At 41.6% G+C, this 15,121-nt stretch overlaps 1 protein-coding gene across 2 annotated transcripts in view; it reads right to left on the reverse strand.

Moving 5' to 3' along the window:
- orc4 (origin recognition complex, subunit 4) overlaps positions 1–15,121 on the reverse strand; it is a 114,605-nt gene that overhangs the window by 5,963 nt on the left and 93,521 nt on the right. For both annotated transcript variants that reach the window (XM_073026162.1, XM_073026152.1), the window contains 4 exons: positions 7,188–7,274; positions 4,651–4,759; positions 2,359–2,454; positions 11–78 (listed from right to left, as the gene is read on the reverse strand). In XM_073026162.1, the coding sequence (XP_072882263.1) occupies positions 11–78; positions 2,359–2,454; positions 4,651–4,759; positions 7,188–7,274 (360 nt within the window). The remainder of the gene's footprint in view (positions 1–10; positions 79–2,358; positions 2,455–4,650; positions 4,760–7,187; positions 7,275–15,121) is intronic.

The following is a 15,121-nucleotide window of genomic DNA, read 5'->3' on the forward strand; positions in this document are numbered from 1 at the left end:
GTTTCCTTACCTTCAAAATTACAGGCTTCTCAAAAAATTGCAAAGAGTTAGATTTCCTTTGAACAAACTTCTGAAATTCTGTAACGCAAGAACAAGTGTAAAGTAATGACATATTTTTCAGTACATTTTTCAAAATGAATGTTTACACGCAGATAACTGTCTAAGAATTTAATTTTTCAAGACATTTTTGAAGAGCTTATTGCCCTTCAATCTCATGTCATCTTCTTGGATTGAAGAACTCAACATCTGTATTTTTAAAATTTAAAGTCTTCAAATTATCCACTGCAGTTATTAGCCTGAAATTTAGTATGTGCAAAACAGAACAAAAATATTCTGCTATAAGTTGATCAGATCAACCTTTTGCCAAGAGTCCTAAGTTTTGTAAATACAATCTGGTTAACTTTTCAATATATATTTCTGTGAAATACAGTCTACTACTTAAATCTGCAGAAATGTAATAATCCTGTTTGTTAATGAAAAGCTGTATTGTGTATTTTACAACACATTCACTCGACAAAGGTGAATTGTAGTTTGAAAAGAAAGGACTACAGCTATAAGTTGTTCTTATTTATTTATTCCCTTTCAGGATCTGGGCACTCTTGACAAGGCCAGCATTTATCAGCAATCCCAAAATGCCCTTGAAGGTGATGGTCCACTGTCTTCTTGAGTCACCACTTGTGCTGTTGTATAGGGATTTCTAAGATTTAGATACAGAAATATCTTGGTGTGATTTGCAAGTGATCCTGCAGATGGCAGTGTTCCCATGCATCTGCTGCCCTTAAACAGCTTGGTTGAAGAGAATGAAACTTGGGAGGATCCTGATACGTAAGTAACTAAGTGTTGCCCTTTGTTGACGAGACAGATCACAGCTACACATTTTTCCTTGCTCTAAGGTATTTTTAAACTACCTTAATTGATTTCAGATTGGACAATGAACCCATGAATACCTCAGTATTTTCCTCTCTTTTTGCACTACTTCTTTAATTTAAGAAATATATTAGTTTCTATTACTATGTATTGCATTGTACTGCTGCCGCAAAACAAATTTCACGACACATACTGGCGATATAAAACCTGATTCTGGAAACTACAATCACACCAACTTTCCAGCTTGGATTTTGCCTTTAAAACACAATGTTAATTCAGCAACCCATTGCATGTTTTCTGTCTTACCTTTTAATATAGTTTCCCATTCTACTTAATCTTTTTGAATTCAGATTTAAAATCTGTTTTGTTTTATTTTAACCTAAGTCTCTTCCAATCATTAAATAAAATTCTATCACATTTGCTCTCCCCTAGAAGTCCCTGCCATATTTTCAATTAAACCCCTTATATTACAAATCTCTGCTCCAAACCATCACAGCTAGTTTGGTTTGTCAAAATTTTATGAATTCCATCATTATTAAAATTTTGTAATATTGAGTTCCCAATCTAGTTATTTTACAATCTTATCTCTATCAGCTATTAGAATGCACCACTTATACTCATTCATGCCACAAATTCACATACTTTCTCTGAGGGCTATATGCATTCAGATAAAGAGCTCTTATTTACCATTTTTTCCTGATCTGACCTCCACTGCAGGTCTTTTTTGTGCTCTGTCCACTTCTGACAGACTCTGGTTTCACTACCCTATTCAATCTTGTTCATTCTCCTTAACTCTAAGCAAAATAACTTCGGTAAAGTTCCAGCGACAAGAAATTTAAACCCAGTATCTGCAACCCTAGTTATTGAATTGGTTCCTTACGATTTTCATAGCCGGGGGTGTAGTAGTGAGGATAAAGCTCCCTCTACATATTAAATGCTCCCAATGGCATATCTCAAATAGCCTCTGACAACAGTCCAGCTTCTGATCTTCACATGTGGTTTAGCTTCTAAGCCTATTTTTTTACTGACAGGAGAATGGCCAAAGTCAGGTCACTGGTGCCTTAAAACTGTCGCTTTAGTCAGAAAGGGTGTGTCAGCCATGGTTGGCAGCTCACCTAGGAGAAGGAAAACTAATCTCAAATCTCTACTGCCTTTTGCCTATACCCACTCTTGGGGAGGGCTTCAGGAGTAAACCCTGAGGAATAATACAGAGCTGGAACCCTAAGGCAGTCAATGCTGACTGGCAACTCCCACGACACCACTGGTGCCAAACTGTATCCGTCTCTGCTGTTCCTTTGGAAAGGGGTTGCCTACTACATGAGCGACAGCTTGCTCTCCATAACCTACTGCCCTGGCTTGTGTACCGGTTTGTGTATCATGTGGACAGCTGGGCTGCAATATTCGTATTCGACCCCGACTGATGCAGGGCCTCATACTTATTCAATCTGCTAGGTCACTAGTCCCATTTGTTTTCTTTAAAAACAAACTCACCATTGTAAACCATTTCAAAGTTAAATGGCTGTCCTTCATAAATGGAATTCAAGTGCTTCATGGCAATAATTAGGCAGAATTCCAGCACAGACAGACCTAGAAGGAAAAATGGGCCAGATATTAACATTAAAATTCACAAGATGATTTCAACTGAAGACTGCTTTAAAAATCAAAGCAATTCCCCCAATTGACTGCAGTACATTCCCACAATGCTCAAAGACATCCTCGGCTATCTAAAAATTAGAGCATCTGTGCTAAAATGAGATTGGTGTTGGGGGGGGGGGGAACAAGCAAAGATGACAGCAATATTGTGCATTTGCACAAGACCTTCAGTTGAGAGTTAATCATGAAATGTACTAAGTTGTAATTTCTGATCACAAAATTGCTCTGCAGTGCTATATAATTTTTCTACCCAATGACCAGTAATTTTCTGAGAAAGCAATTTAGCACCAAAAGAAGTAAAAAAATTAGAAAAAAGAACAAGCAAACTAAAGCTGCAACATATAAAGAAATTTTAATGTGGTAATAAAATACAAAAGGATTCAAAATATCTTCCTCTAGGAGTGAAACAGCAAACCCTATATTAAATATTTTTAAAAACATTTTATAATTACCGTTTACATTGTAAATTTATGGTGGTATTTATATATTTTTGCACATTTTAATCTGTAAATTAATTCTGAAGTGGTTTACTGGGGTTTCTCTGGCCAGTCTCTTCCCAGGGCCCTCAGCACATTGGGTATTGCTGGTACAAGGAGGCATTGAGCTATCGGGGCAGCAGAGAAAGCCTCAAGATGGCTCTGGATGAAGAGAGCGAGTTACCTGAACACAAGTTGTAGTTTGATTAGCCACGGCTGGGTCGCCTGGGTGAGTGTGTCTGATGTTGAAAAACCCGAAACACACGATGATCCCAAGTTACATCACTGATGATGTGTTCAGAGCATTGTGAGATGTACCCTTCAAAACTTTATACAATTCTTGTTGAGGAAACAGGAAGGCTGCGGAAGGATTTAGACAGATTAGGAGAATGGGCAAGAAAGTGGCAAATGAAAATGCATGGTCATGCACTTTGGTTGGAGAAATAAGTGTGCAGACTATTTTCTAAATGGAGAGAAAATCCACAAATCTGAGATGCAAAGGGACTTGGGCGTCCTTGTGCAGAACACCCTAAAGGTTAACTTGCAGGCTGACTCGGTGCTGAGGGAGGCAAATGCAATGCTAACATTCATTTCAAGAAATCTAGAATATAAGAGCAGGAATGTGATGCTGAGACTTTATAAGCTACTGGTAAGGCCTTATCGTGAGTATTGTGAACAGTTTTGGCTCCTAATCTAAGAAAATATGTGCTGGCATTGGAGAGGGTTCAGTGGAGGTTCACATCAACGATTCTGGGAGTGAAAGGGTTATCATATGAGGAACGTTTAATGGCTCTGCGCCTTTAATCGCTGGAATTTAGAAGGATATAGAGGATCTCAGTGAAAACTTTTGAATATTGAAAGGCCTAAACAGAGTAGATGTGGAAGGGATGTTTCCTATGGTGAGGGAGTCCAGGACAAGAGGGCACAGCCTCAGGATAGAGGTGCATCCATGAAAAATAGAGATGCGGAGAAATTTCTTTAACCAGAGGGTGGTGAATTTGTGGAATTTGTTACCTGAGGCAGCTGTGGAGGTGAGGTCATTGGGTATATTTAAGGCAGAGATGGATAGGTTTTTGATTTGATTGGCAACAGCATCAAAGGTTACAGGGACTGGGAAGTGGGGTGGGGGGGGGAAGTATTAGCCATGATTGAATGGCAGAGCACACTCGATGGGCCAAATGGACTTATTCTCCTCCTATGTCTCATGGTCTTGTGGACTAGCCTTTCTCTAAAATGAAGACCTTCACATTAAACCACCTTCTACTTAACCATCATCTCGACGCTCACCATCTGCCATTGCCTCCAGTTCAAAATTTCTCATCAGCTTCTGAATTTTCCCATGGCTTTCTGTATTTAACCCTACCTTCTTGTTGCTCTGCAGCTTTCTGACTTGTTAGCATGACTCCAGTTTTGATTTTCCCCAAATCACCTCTTTCATGCCTATTTTAAAAAACAAGCCTGCCTTTTATCGAGCTTTGGATTTCCGCCCCATTATCATTTTGTCACTCGAGAACAGGTTTTGATTACACTACTGTAAAAGTACATTTGAAGAATTTGCTGAATTAGAAGGCTTGCCACTGTATTTTTAACTGCTGCAATGAACAGTATTAGTCCCTTAATCTCTGGTTTCTGGATTAAACAATATTCTTCCTACCATGTAGTATATTTGCTTTGGAATCCATTGTGCATTGTCTGCTGGCATCCAGAAGATCCATGGATCGGATACTGGGCTTGGAAATGGTCACGTGTCTAAGAGCGAGCATCTGAAAGCAAACAAAATAACTAGAGATTATTTGTAGTTAATACAAAATATTTCCATTATATCACAGAAAAATGACAAAAAGCTTTTCTGTGCAGTCAATGACCGCTTGTTAATCTCGGCTCAGTAAAACAGCAGTTCTATTTAAATAATGGGCCAGAAGGGTTAATGGAATATGATTTAAATCATATTTAATAACTGCAGTTCATGACAAATTAGGCAAGATAAAATTCTACGTAACAAGGTCAAGAACAGCTTAAGAGTCAACTTGCCTCAGGTTTGAAATGTGCCCTAGCTCTGCTGAATGGATACTGATGAAAATGGAACCTGCAGAAGACTGTTTACTACTAACTATTACACATCAGCTCCTGAAATTAGGAGAGGTTTCCCTTTATAATGCCATTTCTAATCGGAAAGCACAAGTTTAAGGTAAGAAGTAGATTTAAAAGAAATTGGAGTTATTTTTTAAATAAGATGGCATTTGAAACTTGGAATACATTATTTGAGTGGGCAGTGGAAGCAGGTATTCTCGTGAGCTACAAGTACGTTTGTATTTAGATATGCAATTAAAACATCAATGTTATAGAAGTTTACAAGCCAAGTACTGGTAAATTTAATTAGTAGAGATAGGTACTTGATGCTTGACGGAGACGTGATGAGCTGAAGAGCCTGTTTCTGAGCTGGATGATCCTACGCTTAATATACTGAGAACAAGTTTTTTGAAGGAAATTAACATTTAAATGAAATTCTTCACGTCTTCACCCCAAAATGTTTCAAGAATATAAAAACATTTCAAACAGTACACACTTGTTATGTTGGGAAATAAACACACAAGGCTTCAAAAATATTAGTGTGATGGATAAACATATCATATATTTTAATATTATTGATTGAGAGATAAATGTTGGACAACTCCTGAGACATTTTACATCTCCATGCTAGTTGATGCTGGCTACAGACCTAGAAACCGTTCACATATTTCAAAAGCTTTCTTCAATTTTGTTCAGTGAAGGTTAAAAGGCAAAATACAGCATTTAATTTTATTTCTAAGTAAGGATTTCTCCATATTTACAGCACCAAAAGAAGATTAAGTTTAAAGATTTGAACTAAGAATGCCTCCCTTGTACTTCATACAACATTTCACCAAAGAAGGACATAAATTTTAATAAAATGTCACTCTTTTAATATTATCAGAAACTGAAATAGAAATGGAGTGACCTTATATTTTGAACCAGAGTTTTTGAGGAAGGCACACCAAATATTGAAACTGAAGTTAATTATGAACTTCAAATTATACTAAGCAAGCTTCCTCAAAACCACCTTTTTTTGAAAACTTACGGTTAATATTACTTCTTGGGGACTTAAATATTAACTAGAATCACATAATTGGCTAAAGTTACTGTAATCATGTACTGTTCTACACTATTATCTATACTGCTAGATGTTACAGGCTATGAACAGATACAATAATGCTGTAAGCATTTAGCAGATCAGGCAACATTCTAAAGAGAGATATAATGCTAGTGTAATGTTAATGATTTGTCTCCACAGAAATGCTGTCTGATCAGCTGAATGTTTCCAGTACTTTGCTTTGTTTCACAGTTACAGCATCTGTAGTTTATAAATTTTCTTGGATGATAATCCTTTGAAAAGTCACCCATAATCATATGATTTTTTTTCCAAGAGAAAAATAGGAAGTTTTTCATATCATTCTTGTTACAATCATTAAAAAGTTCAGTGCTCCAAAAAGCATTTTGTACTGTTTCACTAATAAACTGCCTTTGAGAGTTGTATACTGCAATCAGAAACCTAAAAACAGACACCTCTGGTTCAAGAACACTTATTACCCGTCAACTATCAGGCTCTTCAACCAGAGGGGATAACTTCACCTACTCCATCACTGAACTATTCCCATAACCTATGGACTCACTTTCAAGGACTCTTCTTCCCATGTCCTCGATATTTTATTGCTAATTTATTTATTATTATTTCTTGTCTGTCCTATTGGGTGCAGTCTTTCATTGATTCTATTATGTTTGTTGGATTTACTGAGTGTGCCTGGAAGACAACAAATCTCAGGGTGGCAATAGCTAATACCAGGGCGCAGTCTTTTAAGGTGAGTGAAGGGATGTCAGAGGTAGTTCTTTTTATACAGAGAGTGGTATGTGCTTTGAACTTTGATGTTGGTAGGATTTTAAAACAACTAATACTAACTGCTAGTTATCTTGACACTGATGGAGTACATAATCATGTCGAGAGAGGTAAGAATTTTTCCCATCCAGCCCCATCAAATAAGAAGACATTAAATCTGTTCTAGTGAAAACACAAAATTTCTTTGTGCAGCACCAATAATTATACTCTTACCAAGAAAATTAGTAAATTGCTATTTTAAACCTGCATGAAGTATGATTTTGTGTTAATGAAACTCTTACCAGTAGCATATGCAGAGAGCGGAAATCCTTGCTGGTGTTGAAGTGCTTCTGTAGAATATCCACCACAGTTTTGTCTTTGCACAGTGACTAGTAAGGGAGTAATATTTCAGAGGGTGTTAAATAACTTGGCAAATACTTCAGGCAGATTACAAAACAGATAATACACAAAAGGAAAGGTTGTTAAATTGACTTGCTTGGGGAGAATTGAAAGCATACTCATTGTACCCTGTTCATTACAAGCTGAACACTACCAGAAAGTACTAGATTACGAAAAATAAGATAAAGAGCCATGATAGTTACTCAGTAGCCATATCAAAAACAGCCAAACTTAAAAAGCATTACTTAGCAATTGTGCTACTGATACCTATATACCATCAAAAGTATTCAAAAATATTTCTTACTCTATAAATTTATTATTTTATTATCACTGAAATTTGTCATGAAATTTATTGATTAGCAGCAGTGCAATACATAAAATTATAATTATAAAAAGAAATAGATGTAAGAAAGAAATAAGTAGCGCAAAAAGAGAGCAAAATTAGTGATGTAGTGTAATATAATTTTTTTTACGCTTATTCGAATTGCTCAACAAATAAATACTTAAAAAAGTGAATAAAGCCATTGTTGTCATTGCTAAATTCTCTTTTGGGGCTCAGTTACAGGAATGGTTATCATATATTTTCTGCCAAATCTCATTAACAATCAAATTACTGATAAGATAAAACACGTGTAATTCTCAGCAACAGAAGGAAACCCTTCCATAGGTGGTATAAAAAATGGAATAAAGATAAGCAACAATATCTAAGATTAATGTGGCAACAAAATGACAATATTGTCAATGATTGCAACTGGATCCTTGACTTCCCTATGGGGAGACCACTAAGTGTGGACTGGAAATAACATCTCCACGTTGATAATCAACATGCGTGCTTAGCCCACTACTCTACACTCTCTACAATCATGACTGTGTGGCTAGGCTCAGCTTAAACAGCATCTATAAATTCAATGACGACACCACTGCTGTTGGCAGAATCTCAAATGGCGATGAGAAGGCATACAGTAGCAAGAAAGATCAGATAGTTGAATGGCGTTGCAACAACAACCTTGCACTCAACATCATTAAGACCAAGGAATTGATTATGCACTTGAGGAAGGTTACATCAGAACACACACCAGTCCTCATTGAGTGGAAAGAGTGAGCAACTTCAAGTTCCTCCGAGCCAACGTTTTAGAGGATCTATCCCAGGCCAAACACATTGATACAATCATGAAGACGACAACCCAGTGGCTATACTTCATTAGGAGCTTTATTTAGATTAGATTCAACTTTATTGTCATTGTGCCGAGTACAGATACAAAGCCAATGAAATGCAATTAGCATCTAACCAGAAGTGAAAAAGAATAGTGTTAGTTACAAAATAACTGAGAATAAAAAGTAAGTGCTACAACACACAAATATAACAGTACTGAGACAGTACAATAGATAGATAGATAGATACTTTATTCATCCCCATGGGGAAATTCAACTTTTTTTCAATGTCCCATACACTTGTTGTAGCAAAACTAATTACATACAATACTTAACTCAGTAAAAAAAAATATGATATGTATCTAAATCACCATCTCAAAAAGCATTAATAATAGCTTTTAAAAAGTTCTTAAGTCCTGGCGGTAGAATTGTAAAGCCTAATGGCATTGGGGAGTATTGACCTCTTCATCCTGTCTGAGGAGCATTGCATCGATAGTAACCTGTCACTGAAACTGCTTCTCTGTCTCTGGATGGTGCTATGTAGAGGATGTTCAGAGTTACCCATAATTGACCGTAGCCTACTCAGCGCCCTTCGCTCAGCTACCGATGTTAAACTCTCCAGTACTTTGCCCACGACAGAGCCCGCCTTCCTTACCAGCTTATTAAGACGTGAGGCGTCCCTCTTCTTAATGCTTCCTCCCCAACACGCCACCACAAAGAAGAGGGCGCTCTCCACAACTGACCTATAGAACATCTTCAGCATCTCACTACAGACATTGAATGACGCCAACCTTCTTAGGAAGTACATTCGACTCTGTGCCTTCCTGCACAAGGCATCTGTGTTGGCAGTCCAGTCAAGCTTCTCGTCTAACTGTACTCCCAGATACTTGTAGGTCTTAACCTGCTCCACACATTCTCCATTAATGATCACTGGCTCCATATGAGGCCTAGATCTCCTAAAGTCCACCACCATCTCCTTGGTCTTGGTGATATTGAGACGCAGGTAGTTTGAGTTGCACCATATCACAAAGTCCTGTATCAGTTTCCTATACTCCTCCTCCTGTCCATTCCTGACACACCCCACTATGGCCGTGTCATCAGCGAACTTCTGCACATGGCAGGACTCTGAGTATTGGGTGCAATACTGCTTAGAGCTGTAATGTGAGCTTCAGCAAGGTCACAGCCTCAGGGAAAAAGCTCTTCCTGTGCCTGCTGGTGCGGGAGCGGAGGCTGTAGAGGGGAGGACAGTATAAAGTCCATGGTTAGGGTGAGATGTATCCTTCATAATGCTTTTCGCCCTGCCCAGGCAGCGTTTATGGTAGATGTTCTCAATGGTGAGCAATTGGGTGCCAATAATCTGCTAGGCAGTTTTCACCACCCGCTGGAGTGCTTTGCAGTCCAATACGGGACAATTGCCATACCACACTGAGATGCAGTTGGTGAGTATACTCTCACCATATTTGGTATTTATATTTGTATGCCATTAAAACTCTAGCAAATTTTTAAAGGTGTACCATGAGAGGATTCCAATTGGTTGCATCACCGTCTGGTATGGAAGCTCCAATGCACAGGATAGAAAAAAGCTGCTGAGTAAAATCAGCTAGCTCAGTCATGGGCATAACCCTCCCAACCTCTGAAGACATCTTCAAAAGTAGGTGCCTCAAGGAACATCCATCATTAAGTACCCTCACCATCGAGGGCATGTCCTCTACTCATTATTGCCATCAGGGAGGAGGTACGTAAGCCTGAGGATGAACACTCAACGTTTAGGAGCAGCCTCAGATCTCTGAATGCTCCGTGAACACCACTTCACAATTTTGCTATTTTTGCACACTTTATTTTATATATATCTTATTGTAATTTATAGTAGCTTTATGTATTGCACTGTACAAGGGAAGATTGATAAGTTTGTGGCCTACAGTAGAAGGAGTCAATTTTAGAAAACCTAGCACATTTATTTTTCAACATAGTCCCCTCCTACATGTACACACATAGTCCAGCGGTCGTGGAGCATACGGATCTCGGACCTCCAGAAAGTGTCCGCAGCAGGGGTGATTGATAAGTTTGTGGCCTAAGGAGGAAGGAGTTGAGTTATACAGCTCTCGTTACATGCACATGCAGTTCAAGTCTTTGAGTGATTATACAGTAAGTTTGAAGTTAATAACTCAGCAGGGGTGATTAATAAGTTAGTGGCCTAAAGTAGAAGGAGATGAGTTATTAACTTCAAACTTTCTGCATAATCACCCAAAGCATTGAACTGCATGTGCATGTAACGAGAGCTATATAACTCATTTCCTTCTATCTTTGGCCACGAACTTATCAAACACCCCTCCTGTGGACACTTTCTGGAGGTCCAAGATCTGTATGCTTCACGACCGCTGGACTAAGTGTGTAAATGTAGGAGAGGACTATGTTGAAAGATAAATGTGCTAGATTTTCTAAAACACACTCAAAATGCTGGTGGAACACAGCAGGCCAGGCAGCATCTATAGGTAGAAGTGCTGTCAACGTTTCGGGCCGAGACCCTTCGTCAGGACTAACTGAAAGGAAAGATACTAAGAGATTTGAAAGTAGTGGGGGGAGGGGGAAATGCGAAATGATAGGAGAAGACCGGAAGGGGTGGGATGACGCTAAGAGCTGAAAAGGTGATTGGCGAAAGTGATACACAGCTGGAGAAGGGTAAGGATCATGGGACGGGAGGCCTCAGGAGAAAGAAGGGGGGGGGGAGCACCAGAGGGAGATGGAGAACAGGCAAACAACAAAATATGTCAAGGATGGGGTAAGAAGGGGAGGAGGGGCATTAACGGAAGTTAGAGAAGTCAATGTTCATGCCATCAGGTTGGAGGCTGCCCAGCCAGTATATAAGGTGTTGTTCCTCCAACCTGAGTTTGGATTCATTTTGAAATAGAGGAGGCCATGGACAGACATATCAGAATGGGAATGGGACGTGGAATTAAAATGTGTGGCCACTGGGAGATCCTGCTTTTTCTGGCGGACCGAGCGTAGGTGTTCAGTGAAATGGTCTCCCAGTCTGCGTCGGGTCTCACCAATATATAAAAGGTCACACCGGGAGCACCGGACGCAGTATACCACACCAGCCGACTCACAGGTGAAGTGTCGCCTCACCTGGAAGGACTGTCTGGGGCCCTGAATGGTGGTGAGGGAGGAAGTGTAAGGGCAGGTGTAGCACTTGTTCCGTTTACAAGGATAAGTGCCAGGAGGGAGATCGGTGGGAAGGGATGAGGGGGACAAGTGGACAAGGGAGTCGCGTAGGGAACGATCCCTGCGAAAAGCAGAAAGAGGGAGGGAGGGAAAAATGTGTTTGGTAGTGGGATCCCGTTGGAGGTGGCAGAAGTTACGAAGAATTATACGTTGGACCTGGAGGCTGGTGGGGTGGTAGGTAAGGACAAGGGGAACCCTATCTCGAGTGGGGTGGCGGGTGGATGGGGTGAGGGCAGATGTGCGGGAAATGGGAGAGATGCGTTTGAGAACAGAGTTGATGGTGGATGAAGGGAAGCCCCTTTGTTTAAAAAAGGAAGACGTCTCCTTCATCCTGGAATGAAAAGCCTCATCTTGAGAGCAGATGCTGCGGAGATGGAGGAATTGTGAGAAGGGGATAGCATTTTTGCAAGAGACAGGATGGGAAGAGGAATAGTCCAGGTAGATGTGAGAGTCTGTAGGCTTATAGTAGATATCAGTAGATAGGCCGTTTCCAGAGATGGAGTCAGAAAGATCAAGAAAGGGGAGGGAGGTGTCAGAAATGGACCAGGTAAATTTGAGGGCAGGGTGAAAGCTGGAGGCAAAGTTAATGAAGTCGACGAGCTCAGCATGTGTGCAAGAGACAGCGCCAATGCAGTCGTCGATGTAGCGAGGGAAAAGAGGGGAATGGACTGTTCCACAAAGCCAACAAAAAGGCAGGCATAACTGGGACCCATGCGGGTGCCCATGGCTACACCCTTGGTTTGGAGGAAGTGGGAGGAGCCAAAGGAGAAATTATGGAGAGTAAGAACTAATTCCGCTAGACGGAGGAGAGTGGTGGTAGAGGGGAATTGGTTAGGTCTGGAATCCAAAAAAAAGCGAAGAGCTTCGAAACCATCTTGGTGGGGGATGGAGGTATATAGGGACTGGACGTCCATGGTGAAAATAAGACGGTGGGAGCCAGGGAACTTAAAATCATTGAAAAAATTCAAAGCATGAGAAGTGTCACGAACATAGGTGGGAAGAGATTGAACAAGGGGGGGATAAGACAGTATCAAGGTATGCAGAAATGAGTTCAGTGGGGCAGGAGCAAGCTGAGACAATAGGTCTACCTGGACAGGCAGGTTTGTGGATCTTGGGTAGGAGGTAGAAATGGGAAGTGCGGAGTGTGGGAACTATGAGGTTGGTGGCAGTGGATGGGAAATCCCCAGAGCTGATAAGGTTGGTGATGGTATAGGAGACAATGGCATGGTGCTCGTTAGTGGGGTCATGATCAAGGGGTAAATAAAAGGAGGTATCAGAGAGTTGTCGCTGTGCCTCGGCCAGGTAGAGGTCAGTACGCCAGACAACAACAGCTCCCCCCTTATCAACAGGTTTTATAGTGAGGTTGGGATTGGTGCGGAGGGAGCGGAGAGCAGAGCGTTCGGAAGGAGTGAGGTTGGAATTGGAACAGGGTGTGGTGAATTTCTCTTTATTGCTAATTGCCGACAGGACATCAACCATCTTGACTTCACCACACCCTGTTCCATCCCCCACCGAGATGGTCTCGAAGCTCTTCGCTTTTTTTTGGATTCCAGACCTAACCAATTCCCCTCTACCACCACTCTCCTCCATCTAGCGGAATTAGTTCTTACTCTCCATAATTTCTCCTTTGGCTCCTCCCACTTCCTCCAAACCAAGGGTGTAGCCATGGGCACCCGTATGGGTCCCAGTTATGCCTGCCTTTTTGTTGGCTTTGTGGAACAGTCCATGTTCCAAGCCTATACGGGTATCCGTCCCCCTCTTTTCCTTCGCTACATCGATGACTGCATTGGTGCTGCTTCCTGCACGCATGCTGAGCTCATTGACTTCATTAACTTTGTCTCCAACTTTTACCCTGCCCTCAAATTTACCTGGTCCATTTCCGACACCTCCCTCCCCTTTCTTGATCTTTCTGTCTCCATCTCTGGAGACGGCCTATCTACTGATATCTACGATAAGCCTACAGACTCTCACAGCTACCTGGACTGTTCCTCTTCCCACCCTGTCTCTTGCAAAAATGCTATCCCCTTCTCACAATTCCTCCATCTCCGCCGCATCTGCTCTCAGGATGAGGCTTTTCATTCCAGGATGAAGGAGATGTCTTCCTTTTTTAAACAAAGGGGCTTCCCTTCGTCCACCATCAACTCTGCTCTCAAACACATCTCTCCCATTTCCCGCACATCTGCCCTCACCCCATCCACCCGCCACCCCACTTGGGATAGGGTTCCCCTTGTCCTTACCTACCACCCCACCAGCCTCCAGGTCCAACGTATAATTCTTCGTAACTTCTGCCACCTCCAACGGGATCCCACTACCAAACACATTTTTCCCTCCCCCCCTCTTTCTGCTTTTCGCAGGGATCGCTCCCTACGCGACTCCCTTGTCCACTCGTCCCCCCATCCCTTCCCACCGATCTCCCTCCTGGCACTTATCCTTGTAAATGGAAAAAGTGCTACACCTGCCCTTACACTTCCTCCCTCACTACCATTCAGGGCCCCAGGCAGTCCTTCCAGGTGAGGCGACACTTCACCTGTGAGTCGGCTGGTGTGGTATACTGCGTCCGGTGCTCCCGGTGTGGCCTTTTATATATTGGTGAGACCCGACGCAGACTGGGAGACCATTTCGCTGAACACCTACGCTCGGTCCGCCAGAAAAAGCAGGATCTCCCAGTGGCCACACATTTTAATTCCACGTCCCATTCCCATTCTGATATGTCTGTCCATGGCCTCCTCTATTTCAAAATGAATCCAAACTCAGGTTGGAGGAACAACACCTTATATACTGGCTGGGCAGCCTCCAACCTGATGGCATGAACATTGACTTCTCTAACTTCCGTTAATGCCCCTCCTCCCCTTCTTACCCCATCCTTGACATATTTAGTTGTTTGCCTGCTCTCCATCTCCCTCTGGTGCTCCCCCCCACCTTTCTTTCTCCTGAGGCCTCCCGTCCCATGATCCTTTCCCTTCTCCAGCTCTGTATCACTTTCGCCAATCACTTTTCCAGCTCTTAGCTTCATCCCACCCCCTCCAGTCTTCTCCTATCATTTCGCATTTCCCCCTCCCACTACTTTCAAAACTCTTAGTATCTTTCCTTTCGGTTAGTCCTGACGAAAGGTCTCGGCCTGGAACATCGACAGCGCTTCTACCTATAGATGCTGCCTGGCCTGCTGTGTTCCACCAGCATTTTGTGTGTGTTGTTGTTTGAATTTCCAGCATCTGCAGATTTCCTCGTGTTTGCTCTTTAGGTTTTCTAAAATTGACTCCTTCTACCTTAGGCCACAAACTTATCAATCACTTCTCGTACATTCCTGTAAAGCAACAAATTTCACGACATGTGTCAATGGTAATAAACCTGTTTCTGACTTTGGAATCCAAGTTACTCTGCAGATGCAGATTTAAATGAGGTACCCTGGGAGGTAGGCCTGTAGTATCCAGTGCCTTTTTGATTCATTGATAACCCAGCAAAA

The sequence above is a fragment of the Hemitrygon akajei genome, chromosome 2 (genome assembly GCF_048418815.1).
Source record: "Hemitrygon akajei chromosome 2, sHemAka1.3, whole genome shotgun sequence".
Lineage (NCBI taxonomy): Eukaryota > Metazoa > Chordata > Chondrichthyes > Myliobatiformes > Dasyatidae > Hemitrygon > Hemitrygon akajei.